Source organism: Schistocerca serialis, chromosome 2, assembly GCF_023864345.2.
Source record: "Schistocerca serialis cubense isolate TAMUIC-IGC-003099 chromosome 2, iqSchSeri2.2, whole genome shotgun sequence".
Classification (NCBI taxonomy): Eukaryota; Metazoa; Arthropoda; class Insecta; order Orthoptera; family Acrididae; genus Schistocerca; species Schistocerca serialis.
The window spans coordinates 711,271,657-711,286,575 of NC_064639.1; the positions used below are offsets into that span (position 1 = coordinate 711,271,657).

Sequence of the window (14,919 nt, forward strand, 5' to 3'; positions counted from 1 at the left end):
GACACCATGACGGCCAAGGAGTGTTGTACACTGCTTCAGACGACGTACACCCCTTCATGACGATCATGTTTCCCGACGGCAGTGGAATGTTTCAGCAAGATAATGCGCCTTGTCACGTGAACAGCAGTGTGACGGAATGGTTCAAGGAAGACAGTAGCGACTTCCAACTGATGTGCTCCTCCCCCCTCCCCCATCCTCTCAACTCGTCAGATCTGAACCTGATCGAAAACATCTTGGACGTGACTGGACGTGGCGTCAAAGCTCATCGCCCCTCTCTCCAGATTTTACGGGAATTACGTCACCTGTCTGCTCAGATGTGGTGCAAACTCCATTCAGTGACCTACCAAGGTCTTATTGCTTCCATGCTACAACGCTTCGCTGCTGATATACCTGCCAAAGGTTGACATACTGGCTATTAGGAAGGTGGTCATAATTTTCTGGCTGGTCAGTGTATATCACTTTCCACATGTTCACTGCGTAGTAGTCGTATAGCACAAACCATAATGATCACGTTATCAACGTGATTGTTATGAGATGTTCCACAACGCAGCGTTTTAATCCCTTCACTGAAATTCATCTTTGTACTTTGATGATGTATAAGGGAAGAACAGCAGTCATGAGTTTTACAGATAAATTATGTTGGTGAGTGGTAGAATAGAAATATCTCCGTGTTTTAAAATAATCTTAATTGGTTTAAAATAATCTTTATTACGTTTCAGACTTTCAAGGTACGATAGTTTCCTTGTTAACGTCACGTTTGTGTAGCGTAACGCGCAGCGTGCTGGCTGACACATCGGGCAGGTGGAACAGGGGCGGACACGCTGATCCTGCCGTATCAACTGTCTTTAGTGTGGTCCACGGGGCCGCCAGGGCGTAGACTGAATGCATTTTCGTATAATTGTTTACGCAAAAGTCCGGCAGGTCCACTGCCTCAATGCCAGAAACACAGCTCAAAAAAAAAAAAAAAAAAAAAAAAAAAAAAAAAAAAAAAAAAAAAAAAAAATCGCACGATTCGAAACTGAATGTATAAGCGAGTCTCCAGTGTTAGCGCAACTGGCGATTTAAAAATACAGGGCTATTACAAATGATTGAAGCGATTTCATAAATTCACTGTAGCTCCATTCATTGACATATGGTCACGACACACTGCAGATACGTAGAAAAACTCATAAAGTTTTGTTCGGCTGAAGCCGCACTTCAGTTTTCTGCCGCCAGAACGCTCGAGAGCGCAGTGAGACAAAATGGCGACAAGAGCCGAGAAAGCGTATGTCGTGCTTGAAATGCACTCACATCAGTCAGTCATAACAGTGCAACGACACTTCAGGACGAAGTTCAACAAAGATCCACCAACTGCTAACTCCATTCGGCGATGGTACGCGCAGTTTAAAGCTTCTGGATGCCTCTGTAAGGGGAAATCAACGAGTCGGCCTGCAGTGAGCGAAGAAACGGTTGAACGCGTGCGGGCAAGTTTCACGCGTAGCCCGCGGAAGTCGACGAATAAAGCAAGCAGGGAGCTAAACGTACCACAGCCGACGGTTTAGAAAATCTTACGGAAAAGGCTAAGGCAGAAGCCTTACGTTTACAATTGCTACAAGCCCTGACACCCGATGACAAAGTCAAACGCTTTGAATTTCCGGCGCGGTTGCAACAGCTCATGGAAGAGGATGCGCTGAGTGCGAAACTTGTTTTCAGTGACGAAGCAACATTTTTTCTTAATGGTGAAGTGGTCAGACACAATGTGTGAATATGGGCGGTAGAGAATCCTCACGCATTCGTGGAGCAAATTCACCAAAAGTTAACGTGTTTTGTGCAATCTCACGGTTTGAAGTTTACGTCCCCTTTTTCTTCTGCGAAAAAAACGTTACAGGACACGTGTATCTGGACATGCTGGAAAATTGGCTCATGCCACAACTGGAGACCGACAGCGCCGACTTCATCTTTCAACAGGATAGTGTTCCACCGCACTTCCATCATGATGTTCGGCATTTCTTAAACAGGAGATTGGAAAACCGATGGTGGTGGAGATCATGATCAGCAATTCATGTCATGGCCTCCACGCTCTCCCGACTTAACCCCATGCGATTTCTTTCTGTAGGGTTATGTGAAAGATTCAGTGTTTAAACCTCCTCTAGCAAGAAACGTGGCAGAACTGCGAGCTCGCATCAACGATGCTTTCGAACTCATTGATGGGGACATGCTGCGCCGAGTGTGGGAGGAACTTGATTATCGGCTTGATGTCTGCCGAATCACTAAAGGTGCACATATCGAACATTTGTGAATGCCTAAAAAAACTTTTTGAGTTTTTGTATGTGTGTGCAAAGCATTGTGAAAATATCTCAAATAATAAGGTTATTGTAGAGCTGTGAAATCGCTTCAATCATTTGTAATAACCCTGTACAATAATTATTAAATCGCACATAAGAGATTTTTGTCTTTGGAGTGACATGGCAAACGTTAAAAAAAGAAATACGTATTAGAAGACACGCGATGTCAGCTTGACAGCCGTACTGCGCGCAGTGCCAGCGCGCAGTGCATGACCTATCACAGCTTGTCTTCACCGAATGTTTCCAGGTTGTAAGGAAGGTTCCAGTATCACTGCTTGAAACATTTATTGATTATTACGACAGCCGTTTCGGAAGATTTCCAGTTTTAAGTTCGTCTACGTTGTCCTTAGGTATCTACAACATGTGGTGTGTCTGCATCTGGCGACTGTTCTTGTTATATCTAACGTGAAATTCTAAACTACCGATCTCACGTCAATTATGTGCTGATTTATACAGTGTGGCGTAATATTTCTATATAATATCGCAATTATTTTCTGTAATATTTCGACAGTTCACACCATAGATCTTTAATATTTACATCTGTGGTGTGAACTGTCAAAACATTACAGGAAATATTCACGCTACACTGTATAAATCAGCACAGAATCAACGTGAAATCGATATTTTAGAATTTCGCCAGATACGGTCACACCAGATGTTATATATATATATATATATATATATATATATATATATATATATATATATATATATATATATATATATGCGCCAGGACTACGTAGACGTACTTAAAAACGGAAATATTCTGAAACAGCTGTCGTAATAATCAATAAATGTTTCAAGCACTGATACTGGAAGCTTACAACGTTCTTCAGTACACATATTTCACTGCAGGCGCAATCATCAAGAAACTAATGTTTCCAAATCATTGGATTGGACGAACGTAACTTGTGCCTTGGCAGACCCGTTCTGTATCTTTGATTTCCTTATATTTCTTTCAGTCAGGTTAAAGATAAAGGTATTGTTTACAAGGACGTACCATCCACAGCAGGTGCTATGAGGAGACATATTACTGCTGCCTGCGCTGAAATATCTGATAAGACGCTACAACGTGTGCATCTTTCCATGCATGACAGACTGGAAGCATTTCCTAAAGCTAGAGGTTTGCGTCTCGAAAACCATATCAGAAGGACAATCCCCTTTTTCTTCATAATGCAGAACATTAGTTTATTGATTGTTTATAGCCAGAAATGACATTTGGAGTATAGAAACAATTTGAAAAAGCAATGGTTTCTGGACTGCTTGTACTGGAATCCTGTAAAAAATAATAATGTCATTTACATTCAAATGTTCTCCAGTTTCACTTTGTTAAGGTCAGGTGGTATTGTTCCACTGTAATAATATATGACTTTTTAAAACAAATAAAAATCAGAGTGATCATTGAAATGTGTATGAGAGCTGCAGTTTTGGGGCTTTGGTTACGAAACGTTTCTCTGACAACAGCGGCATTGTATCACCAGCCATTTCAGAAGTATTTGGGATATGATTTTTGGGCTATTCCTCGTTTTTGTGACGTGGTGCACCCCATACTTATATAAAGCAACCAAGTATATATCTAATCCACACATGTAGTCGTTGTGAAACAGCAATCAAGAAACCGAGCAACACAGTACTCCAAAGCGAATCCGTAGTACGAGCAACAGTCGCCGTCAGTGGTGTGGGAGGAGCTTGGAGTAAATCATTCAGCGGACAAACACACTAAACTGTTTGTGCTTCACTGTTTGAACTACTTACGTCGCTCTGGAGACTGCTAGTTGGCATCACGTGACGTTACGTGGAGGCAGGGTGCGTGTTCAAGGCTTGGAATGTAATTTTCGGCGTAAGGTAACGGAGTGATGCAAATTATAAATCTTGCCCTCTGCGTTTTTATCGCAGTCATGGGTGGATAAAGCACACCATGTATAGTGCTGTGTGCTTGTCTCTGTGTGTGTGTGTGTGTGTGTGTGTGTGTGTGTGTGTGTGTGTGTGATTATATGTAAACCAATCAGGGCACATGTTGGTTGAAAGCACCGATGATGGCTGTTAATCATTTGAAATCGATTTGCAAAAAAGTATAAATAAAACATGATTTTGCGACTGGCTGCTGGATATTTGGTAATTTTACGGTTCACGGTCGCTGCACGACTTGGGAACCACATGGAGCCCACCATTCATGCCTAGTTTGTTTCAAGTCACTAAGTGCCCTCATTCTCAAATACTGGATGAATAAAACTTTTTTTCATCCCCACCGATTTTTTTTTTGATTTTTTAAATTTTATAGAGGTGGTGCCCCTCCACGCCCACACCGACATAATGGCCAACTCAAAAGGTCTATGGCCATCTCTGCATAAAGGGATAGTGTTCACTAAAGTGAGGTGTCGCAGGGTGTGGGTACTGCGATGCTTGCGTACGTCTGGTTAAGGTTAACCATTAATATTCGCTCATCTGGAGATGGATTGGGTCGAGGTCGAACGAAGGTTAGCGGTTTAAAGGGCAGAGGAAAAAAAGTGCCAAGGCAAGAGCCAAGGGAGAATAACCTCTGCGCTAGTTAGGTCGGGTGGTAAGAGCAGTAGCGGACGTCTTGCTGCCTGCGACAGGTCATGCAAGGGTAGGCTTTGTTAGTAGTGGGCATCATGCATGTCGATACCTTTTACGTTGTGCGGTGTTGTTACTCGCTGGCTGCCGCTGAGTGCCGGTGTTGAACTCTCGATCAGCGTCTGTAACGTACAACAGTTAGGTTTGTCTTCGCTTTTGTGTCCGATAGGTCATATATCGGATGCACAGTGTAGGATTTTGTTGGCGATTTGTTTGTGCGTCAGTGGGCGAGCTCGTCGGTTTCCCTGCTGTGGCCTGTTGGTCGGCTCTAATAGCAGCTGGTGATATCCAGTCAACGTTGCTGATATGCAGGGGCTTGCCGACGTTTGTCGCTTGTTGGTGTATGTTAGCTTGCCATAGGTGGTTATGCACTAACTAGTAGTGTCTTTGGTCGCTTATGCTTCAACCTATGTTCCTATGTTTGTGATCGTAGTTTCCCAGAGTAAGGATGAAAGGATTGTTCGAGTGTCTCGAGTTCCTGTATAGTCGTGTGGCGTGTTTTTTGAATACTTCCTTGAGGATATTCTTTGTGAAGATCCACTGTGCTTGTGTAGCGAGGAGCGTTGCTAATGATTCGTATCACATTGTTCTGTATGATCTGCAGGCGGCGCAGTCGTGCAGGAGCTGCATATCCCCAGACGGGAGCAGCGTACGTCGTCAGAGGTCTAATCAGTGTCATGTATATGGACCTCGACAATCGCCCCCACCCCTCACCCCTCTGGTACTGTAGTTAGCTCTATACAGGGTTATTCAGGTGCCAAAACCTATGGGTTATATGCAAACCGCAATGACTTCAAAAACCATGTGCAAGATTTTCATATCCTCTCGCTGCCTACGTGCGAACTATTAGTCCTGCAGAAAAAAATGAGCGGGACCTTTTTGTAGGAAATTTAATGCAGCTAAATTTGGTAGTGGGACATGTTTCGACTGGTAGCCACAGTTTTCGAGTTATTCAAGAAAACGTGTTTGAACGTCACTTTTGTACATTTTTCTTTAATAATTCGAAAACTATGACTTGTAGGAGAAATGTATCCCAGTAAAAAGTTTAATTACATTACTTTTCCTACAAAGAGGCCTTGCTCAGTTTTTCTGTAGTACTAGTAGTTTGCACGTATTGATCCAGAGAATTTGAAAATTATGCACATGGTATTGAAGGCATTGTGGACTGCGTAAAACCCATAGGTAGGGCAGCTGAATCGGCCCATATTCACTGAAGAGCCGAAGAAACTGGTACACCTGAATAATATCGTGTAGGGCCCCCGCGAGCACGCAGAAGTGCAGCAATACGACATGGTATGGACTCGAATAATGTCGAAATAGTACTGGAGGGAACTGACAGCATGAATTATGCAGGGCTGTCCATAAATTCGTAAGAGTACGAAGGGGTGGTGATCTTTTCTGAACAAGACGTTGCAGGACATCCCAGATATGCTCAATAATGTTGATATTTGGGGAGTTTGGTGACCAGCGGAAGTGTTTAAACTCAGAAGAGTGTTTTTCGAGCGACTCTGTAGCAATTCTGGACGTGTAGGGTGTTGCATTGTCCTGCTGGAATTGCACAAATCCGTCGGAATGCCCAGTTGATGAATGAACGCTGGTGATCAGACAGGATGCTTACGTACGTGTCACTTGTCAGAGACGTATCTAGACGCATCAGGGGTCCCATATCACTCTAACTGCACACGCCCCACACTATTACAGAGCCTCCGCCAGCTTCAAAAGTCCCCTGCTGACATGCAGGGTCCATGGATTCATGAGGTTGTCTCTATACCCGCACACGTCCATCCTCTCGATACAATTTGAAACGAGACTAGTCCGACAAGGCAACATGTTTCCAGTCATCAACAATCCAATGTCGGTGTTGACAAGCCTAGGCGAGACGTAAAGCTTTGTGTCACGCAGTCATCACGAGTGGGCCTTCGCCTCCGAAAGCCCGTATCGATGATGTTTCGTTGAATGGTTTGCTTACTGACACTTGTTGATGGCCCATAATTGAAATATGGAGCAGTTTGCGGAAGAGTTGCACTTCTGTCACGTTCAACGATTCTCTTCAGTCGTCGTTGCTCCCGTTCTTGCAGGATACTTTTTCCGGCCGCATCGATTTCGAAGGTTTGAGGTTTTACCTGATTCCTGATATTCACGGTACACTCGTGTAATGGTCGTACGTGAAAGACCCTACTTCATCGGTACCTTGGAGTTTCTGTGCCCCATTGCTCATGTGCCGGCTATAACATCACGTTCAAATTCACTTGAATTTTGATTACCTGCATTGTAGCAGCAGTAACCGATCTAACAACTGCGCCAGACACTTCGTGTCTTATATAGGTCTTGCCGACCGCAGCGCCGTATATTGCCTGGTTATATGTCTCTGTATTTGAATACGCATGCCTATTCCAGTTTCTTTGTCGCTTCAGTGTAAGATAGTCTCTGTGTTAATTCAGGATATAGACTATCTCCCTCCCAAATTTCATCCAAAACCGTCCAGTTGTTTCAGCCTGAATGAGGAACAAACATAATAACTATCTGTCACTGTCTGTCTGTCTCTCTGTCTGTCTGTCTCTGACTCACTCTCTGTCTCTTTCTCTCTCTCTCTCTCTCGCTCTCTGACACATACACACACACACACACACACACACACACACACACACACACACACACACGCACACGCACGCACACGCATACTCACAAACATCCACATTTATAATATATACAGGGTGGTCAGAAACAGGCTGAAAAGCTAGTAAGCGTGTTGAAGAGTAGGTTGTGGGAGATATGTTTGTTAAAGAAAAAAATCAGGCAGTCCTACACTGTGCCGTTTCCGAGTTAATTAGCACTAAAGTTAGCCAGTCAGATGGCTGTGCGCAAACGGTTCGGCAGAGACGGTGTTTCGAAACGGATGTTCTTGGTTTGGTTTCCTAATACCGAACAAGGGAGCGATACAAAAACTGGACATGGGACGGTATAACGATCGAACCTGAGCTCAAGGGCGAACAGTCTCGTGTGCTATTATCTACCCCGCGAGAACAAGTGACAGTAATGGAGTTGCTCGCGCAACTGCCAAATTTCTCAGCACATCCTACCCGGCAACACCCTTACAAGCTTTTGAGACTGTTTCTGACGACTCTGTATAAGCCACCACACGCAATTATTTGTTTCTGGTCCTACGAGGAATCACCAACTGAAGTGTGGCCCGTTACCTGAATTCGCGCTGTACATGTATGCGTGTGTGCAGTGGTGTACCGTTGGCGCGTGCCGGCAGGTGGGCCAGGACGCGGTGGTGGGCCGCTACCTGTGCGCGTCGCGCGACATCGCGGCGGGCGAGCTGGTGCTGCGCGAGCCGCCGCTGGTGTGGGGCCCCTCGCAGGCGACGCCGGCCGTCTGCCTGGGCTGCTACGTCGTGCTGGAGGCGGCCTCGTGCGTGCGCTGCGACCGCTGCGGCTGGCCCATGTGCTCGCAGCACTGCGCCAATTCCCTCGACCACCGGCCCGAGTGCGACATCACCGCCGACGTCCGCGGCGCCAAGGTACCTCTCCTCCTAACACACTGATTTCGAGCGCAGCTCGCACAAAACGAGCGAGACCCCTCGCCTGTTCGTTATGCTGACCCGCACAGCTTCAAAGTCTGCTACACAGCATAACAGGCAAGGCGACGAAGTGCTACCAACATACTATGCAAGTTCGCTCAGCTGATGTGCTGAGATAGCTAGCTAGCACTGGAGAAACTAGCGCTTCGAAGACGCCACAGCATCGTCTGCCACCACTTAGCGAGAAACGAAATACCTCAGGTATATGCCAATGTGTTATATTCGCATACAGGGTGTTACAAAAAGGTACGGCCAAACTTCCAGGAAACATTCCTCACACACAAAGAAAGAAAATATGTTATGTGGACATGTGTCCGGAAACGCTTACTTTCCATGTTAGAGCTCATTTTATTACTTCTCTTCAAATCACATTAATCATGGAATGGAAACACGCAGCAACAGAACGTACCAGCGTGACTCCAAACACTTTGTTACAGGAAATGTTCAAAATGTCCTCCGTTAGGGAGGATACATGCATCCACCCTCCGTCGCATGGAATCCCTGATGCGCTGATGCAGCCCTGGAGAATGGCGTATTGTATCACAGCCGTCCATAACACGAAGCACGAAGAGTCTCTACATTTGGTACCGGGGTTGCGGAGGCAAGAGCTTTCAAATGCCCCCATAAATGAAAGTCAAGAGGGTTGAGGTCAGGAGAGCGTGAAGGCCATGGAATTGGTCCGCCTCTACCAATCCATCGGTCACCGAAACTGTTGTTGAGAAGCGTACGAACACTTCGACTGAAATGTGCAGGAGCTCCATCGTGCATGAACCACATGTTGTGTCGTACTTGTAAAGGCACATGTTCTAGCAGCACAGGTAGAGTATCCCGTATGAAATCATGACGACGTGCTCCATTGAGCGTAGGTGGAAGAACGTGGGGCCCAATCAAGACATCACCAACAATGCCTGCCCAAACGTTCACAGAAAATCTGTGTTGATGACGTGATTGCACAATTGCGTGCGGATTCTCGTCAGCCCACACGTGTTGATTGTGAAAATTTACAATTTGATCACGTTGGAATGAAGCCTCATCCATAAAGAGAACATTTGCACTGAAATGAGGATTGACACATTGTTGGATGAACCATTCGCAGAAGTGTACCCGTGGAGGCCAATCAGCTGCCGATAGTGCCTGCACACGCTGTACATGGTACGGAAACAACTGGTTCTCCCGTAGCACTCACCATACAGTGACGTGGTCAACGTTACCTTGTACAGCAGCAACTTCTCTGACGCTGACATTAGGGTTATCGTCAACTGCACGAAGAATTGCCTCGTCCATTGCAGGTGTCCTCGTCGTTCTAGGTCTTCCCCAGTCGCGAGTCATAGGCTGGAATGTTCCGTGCTCCCTAAGACGCCGATCAATTGCTTCGAACGTCTTCCTGTCGGGACACCTTCGTTCTGGAAATCTGTCTCGATACAAACGTACCGCGCCACGGCTATTACCCCGTGCTAACCCATACATCAAATGGGCATCTGCCAACTCCGCATTTGTAAACATTGCACGGACTGCAAAACCACGTTCGTGATGAACACTAACCTGTTGATGCTACGTACTGATGTGCTTGATGCTAGTACTGTAGAACAATGAGTCGCATGTCAACACAAGCACCGAAGTCAACATTATCTTCCTTCAATTGGGCCAACTGGCGGTGAATCGAGGAAGTACAGTACATACTAACGAAACTAAAATGAGCTGTAACATGGAAAGTAAGCGTTTCCGGACACATGTCCACATAACAGCTTTTCTTTATTTGTGTGTGAGGAATGTTTCCTGAAAGTTTGGCCGTACCTTTTTGTAACACCCTGTATTTTAGTTATTCTTTCTTAAGTGGACTGCGCAGAAAATCATTCACCAGAAGTGAATAACTTTCTAGTAACACCAGATCATATTAACAGCTTTCGGCGCGGGTTAGCTGTGCGATCAACGGCGTCACATCGCGGACCGTGCGGGTCCTTGCGCCGTCTGTTCGAATCCTCCCCCGGGCAAGGATGTGTGTTAGATTAGGTAGGTTGATGTAGTTCTAGGTCTAGGGGACTGATGACCTAAGCAGTTTGGTGGCATAGTTCTTAGAGCCATTTTTTGACCTTTCGCGTAAATTTTCTTTACATAAACGGCCGTATCTTTAGATTACGTTGACATAGCTCACTTTTATACACCACCAAGGGACCGTATACCGCAGGAAGTGCGATACATTTCCGCTTCTTATGTCCACCCGTACTCGAGGTAAAAGAGTTGTAAGGGTTGGGTAGACAAATAGACGGTCAAGAAAGTGAGACTAGTAAGGTTCCATTTTTACCGATTTACGTGACGAAATCCTAACAACGAAAATAGCTACCACAGTTACTGAAGATGAGGGCCGCATAAATAACACCCGCTACTCTTTATTCGACATGTTCCAGTTGCAGTCGATACATCAGCATATTAATCGTTGCTACGCTTTCGATCCAAATCACGTTTACAGAAAAAAGCAGCACAGCACTCCGTCTTCAGGCCATAAGTGGCCCATCGGGACCATCCGACCGCTGTATCACCCTCAGATGAGGATGCGGATAGGAGGGGCGTGTGGTCGGCACACCGCTCTCCCGGTCGTTGTGATTGTTTTCTTTGACCGAAGCCGCTACTATTCGGTCGAGTAGCTCCTCAATTGGCATCACGAGGCTGAGTGTACCCCGAAAACTGGCAACAGCGCATGGCGGCTGGATGGTCACCCATCCAAGTGCCGGCCACGTCCGACAGCGCTTAACTTCGGTGATCTCACGGGAACCGGTGTATCCACTGTGGCAAGGCCTTTGCCCTACGTTTACAGAAATGCAAATAAAATCCATTTGCCTATACACGTGGTAATTCAGATCCCACTATGAATGCCACCACGTTTTAGATGTGCGGGCATTCCCATTGCTAGCTACCTTCAGGAAAACTTCGGCTAATGAATGTTTTCTGGCTGTGGCACGTCTAATGGAGAATTCTAAACATTTTAGAATGCGTTTGGCAGCTACGTCGCCGTTTATTTCCTGGGGTGGTGCAGAATTATCCTACTAAATTTACTCGCTAATAAAGTTTTTTGTTATTTCGATAAACATCCCGAATGATTGTCACATAACTGGTGACAAAAGGTAGGCAATTCATGTTTTTGAGTCCATAAAGCTCTATGCAACAGAAACTGCTGATCATTTTGCCATTTTCATTGCGAAATTGCCGGCTTATTCACGTCTGGGGTAATAATAGAGGGCTGTTTGCCTGGGTTGTCTGCTAGCGTAGTGAAAGGTGTTTGCTACTTCAAGGGAGGTCTGGTTAGTTCTAATCTCGATGGAGACAGATAGACTATCAGTAAAGGAATTTTGAGAAATTCTAGCGCCCACAATACGTTTTATTCCTTACCGGCGCCCTGTGGATGTCGATATGAAACTCTTGTAGAATTTTATACTTGTTACTGCCTACGTTTTTCCGCTTCTGTCAGTAATTGAACTGACTTAACTGTGGCACTGAATGATTTTTAACTGAATTTCGTTATGAATCTTCACGCATTGCTAAATTTGCTCCCTGGTAAGTCAGCAACGGTAACCCAATATGACTGGTCTGAACGTTGACACAGACCATTTTGCGGCCGAATGGGCATAATATTTTGCTAATTCGTAACGATCTGGGTTACTTTGTCTTACTAAAACAGTTATGTTATCTCGATAAGCTGAAATTCATTTTTATTAGTACAGTTCGTACTAATTAGCGTTTCTTCTTTCATTTATATCTTATATTTAGGTGTTGTGGTTAACACACTAATCAGCATTAATATAGTCTTACACATGACTCTAAACAGTCTGACAAATTTAGGATAGTTTTTAAGTTTCACGCCTGTGCATAGTATGTTGGTAGCACTTCGTCTCCTTGCCTGTTATGCTGTGTAGCAGACTTTAAAACTGTGCGGATCAGCATAACGAAAAGGCGAGGGGTCTCGCTCGTTTTGCCCACGACTGTACCATTGAACAGCTATTCTCATGTGGGGGAAGGTCTCGTATTACGACGTAACCGCCTGTTTGATCAATCTTTTTTACGGGCATCATTCAATGTTTTTCTAATTTCTACTTCGTTCCTGTTTCTTATCCTCCGTGAATAGACCCTGCAATGGTGCGATGTGACTGCATTAGCACTTTAAAATGTTGTCGCACTTTGGATGCACATACGCATTCAGCAGCCTCTTTCTATTTATTATGGACATTAACTTGCTACTATCGACACTTAAAGAGAGTTGCCATTCAGTGTACGAAACAGAAATACTTTCATTATGTAATTCCCACAAAACATTGAATTATCTGCCTATTTTTGAGAAGTTACATGAGGCCAATACGGGGGGATTCAGCTGCCCCTAGCTATGGGTTTTATGCAAGCCGCAATGACTTCAGGTACCCCAAACAAGATTTTCAAATTCTCTCTCTCACTACACACGAACTATATCCCCCAAAGAAAAAATGAACAGAACCTTTCCGTACGAAATATAATGTGCTTAAAATTGCACTGTGATAGATTTGCGCTAGAGGCCGCAGTTTCCGAATTATTCAAGAAAAGCGTACAAAACTGATTTTGTTTTCCTTGAATAACTGGAAAACCGTGGCTCCAACGAGACTGTATCACAGTATAACATTAAACAACATTAAATTTCCTGCAAAAAGGTCCTGTTCATTTTCTCTGTGCGACTTATAGTCTGCGCGTAGCGAGCAAGAGCTTTAGCGACCGACAGGACATGAAGCTTATTGCATTGGACCACATTATCAGTCCCTAAACAACTTTCTCACTGACGCCGTACCGCCATTGCGCTCTGCAGAAGAAACAAAAGAACTTCAGGGTTTAACGTCACGTCGACGACGACGTAACTGGAGTACATGCTCGCATTGGGGAAGTAACTCGTTTGCCAAACCCTTTCACTGGAACCATACTGGCATTAGCTTTAAGCGATTTAGGTAAACAACGGGAAAGTAACCTAACTTAGCAATCGGACTACGCTATAGATCCCCCTGTCACCGTGTAATAGGATTACGCTACAGATCTCCCTGTCATCGTGTAATAAAACGGCTCCGTGTGAGCCGCTACATGGCTCGTTACCAGAGTCACATGCTCAAAACACACCTGGGTGGACTTCCGACACTCAGGGAATTTTAATCCGGAATTATGTTATATTATCACTCTTAGCATAGTTTGCAAATGTGAATGCAGGTCGTCTGCTGACGAATGGGTGGGCTGTCTGCTGTGGGTTCTGTGAATGTGGAAATGCAGTTTAGCCAACCATTGTATCAAGTAGAGTGCGACTGCACTGGATCAGAGAGACATAAGTTCCCCGCGCGTTACCAGGCCCCGTTAGGTTGGCAGATAGCCGCTGTGCAGACTCTCTGAGACCCTGCGGCCACCGTGTGTGGACCCCGGACGAGGAGAGACGGTTAAGATTCCCTGCTGAGACGCTGCTGAGTATAGACGCTCTGTGGGATGGCTCCTATAGTCATCTTAGTTAGGACATATAGTCAGGTTGCATAAAATTGCTTTTCTTTTTTTTTGTATCACTGATGACAGACCAGCATTCCATATAACCGTACCATTAAGTAAAGTGAGTGGTCAAGGATTTATTTTCATGATTTTATTAAATAAAATGTTGTTGTTACATAACATTCTTTGTCTCACAGCAACGTCTTATTTCCGTTACCATTCCAGTTAAGTTACTCAAACTTTCAACTTAAAGTTAACCAACAATCAGAAATTTTGTTGTAATATTTGCACATGCAAACGGTCGTAGGCGTCTTTAATAAAAGATACAGGTGCCATTTTCAAGTTGAGGATGCCTGCCAAGGCTTTGCGAAAAGCAAGTATCATGCAGCCGCGCTGTACGTTCGAAAAAGTAATACAGAATCAGAAGAAACACTGTCAGTATCCTGTTCCAACCCACTCTGCGTACATATAACGTCACACGCCACAACATTGTCAGAGAGAACTTCCGGGATTGGCAAGTAAAACTTATTCTTCTTCGTACGAGTGTTTGTGCATGCATGCATGTGCGTGCGCGGGCGCGGGTTTTTGTGAGTGCGTATGTGTGTGCGTGTGCATGTGCGTATGTGTGTGTGTGTGTGTGTGTGTGTGTGTGTGTGTGTGTGTGCGTGTGCGTGTGCGTGTGCATGTGCGTGTGCGTGTGCGTGTGCGTGCGTGCTTGTGTTTTTGCAATTAGGACGCTCAACAACTAGTTTATTAGCTCCATTGGTAAAGTACTCCAAGACGAATATGGTAAAACAGCAAAATCTAAAAATGTGTGACATGTAATGTCATGTAATTAACAATACCTCCCATTTCACGTCACGATTGCCCACAAACCATGAAGACCGTAAAATTTTTAACTTAGTCATTGTTAAAATATGTTATCAAAATTCTAATTGAACG

At 44.8% G+C, this 14,919-nt stretch overlaps 1 protein-coding gene across 1 annotated transcript in view; it reads left to right on the plus strand.

The window, feature by feature from the left end:
- LOC126457893 (SET domain-containing protein SmydA-8) overlaps window positions 1-14,919 on the plus strand; it is a 298,024-nt gene that overhangs the window by 163,112 nt on the left and 119,993 nt on the right. Inside the window, exon 3 of the mRNA XM_050094563.1 lies at window positions 8,179-8,442. Coding sequence (XP_049950520.1) covers window positions 8,179-8,442 — 264 coding nt within the window. The remainder of the gene's footprint in view (window positions 1-8,178; window positions 8,443-14,919) is intronic.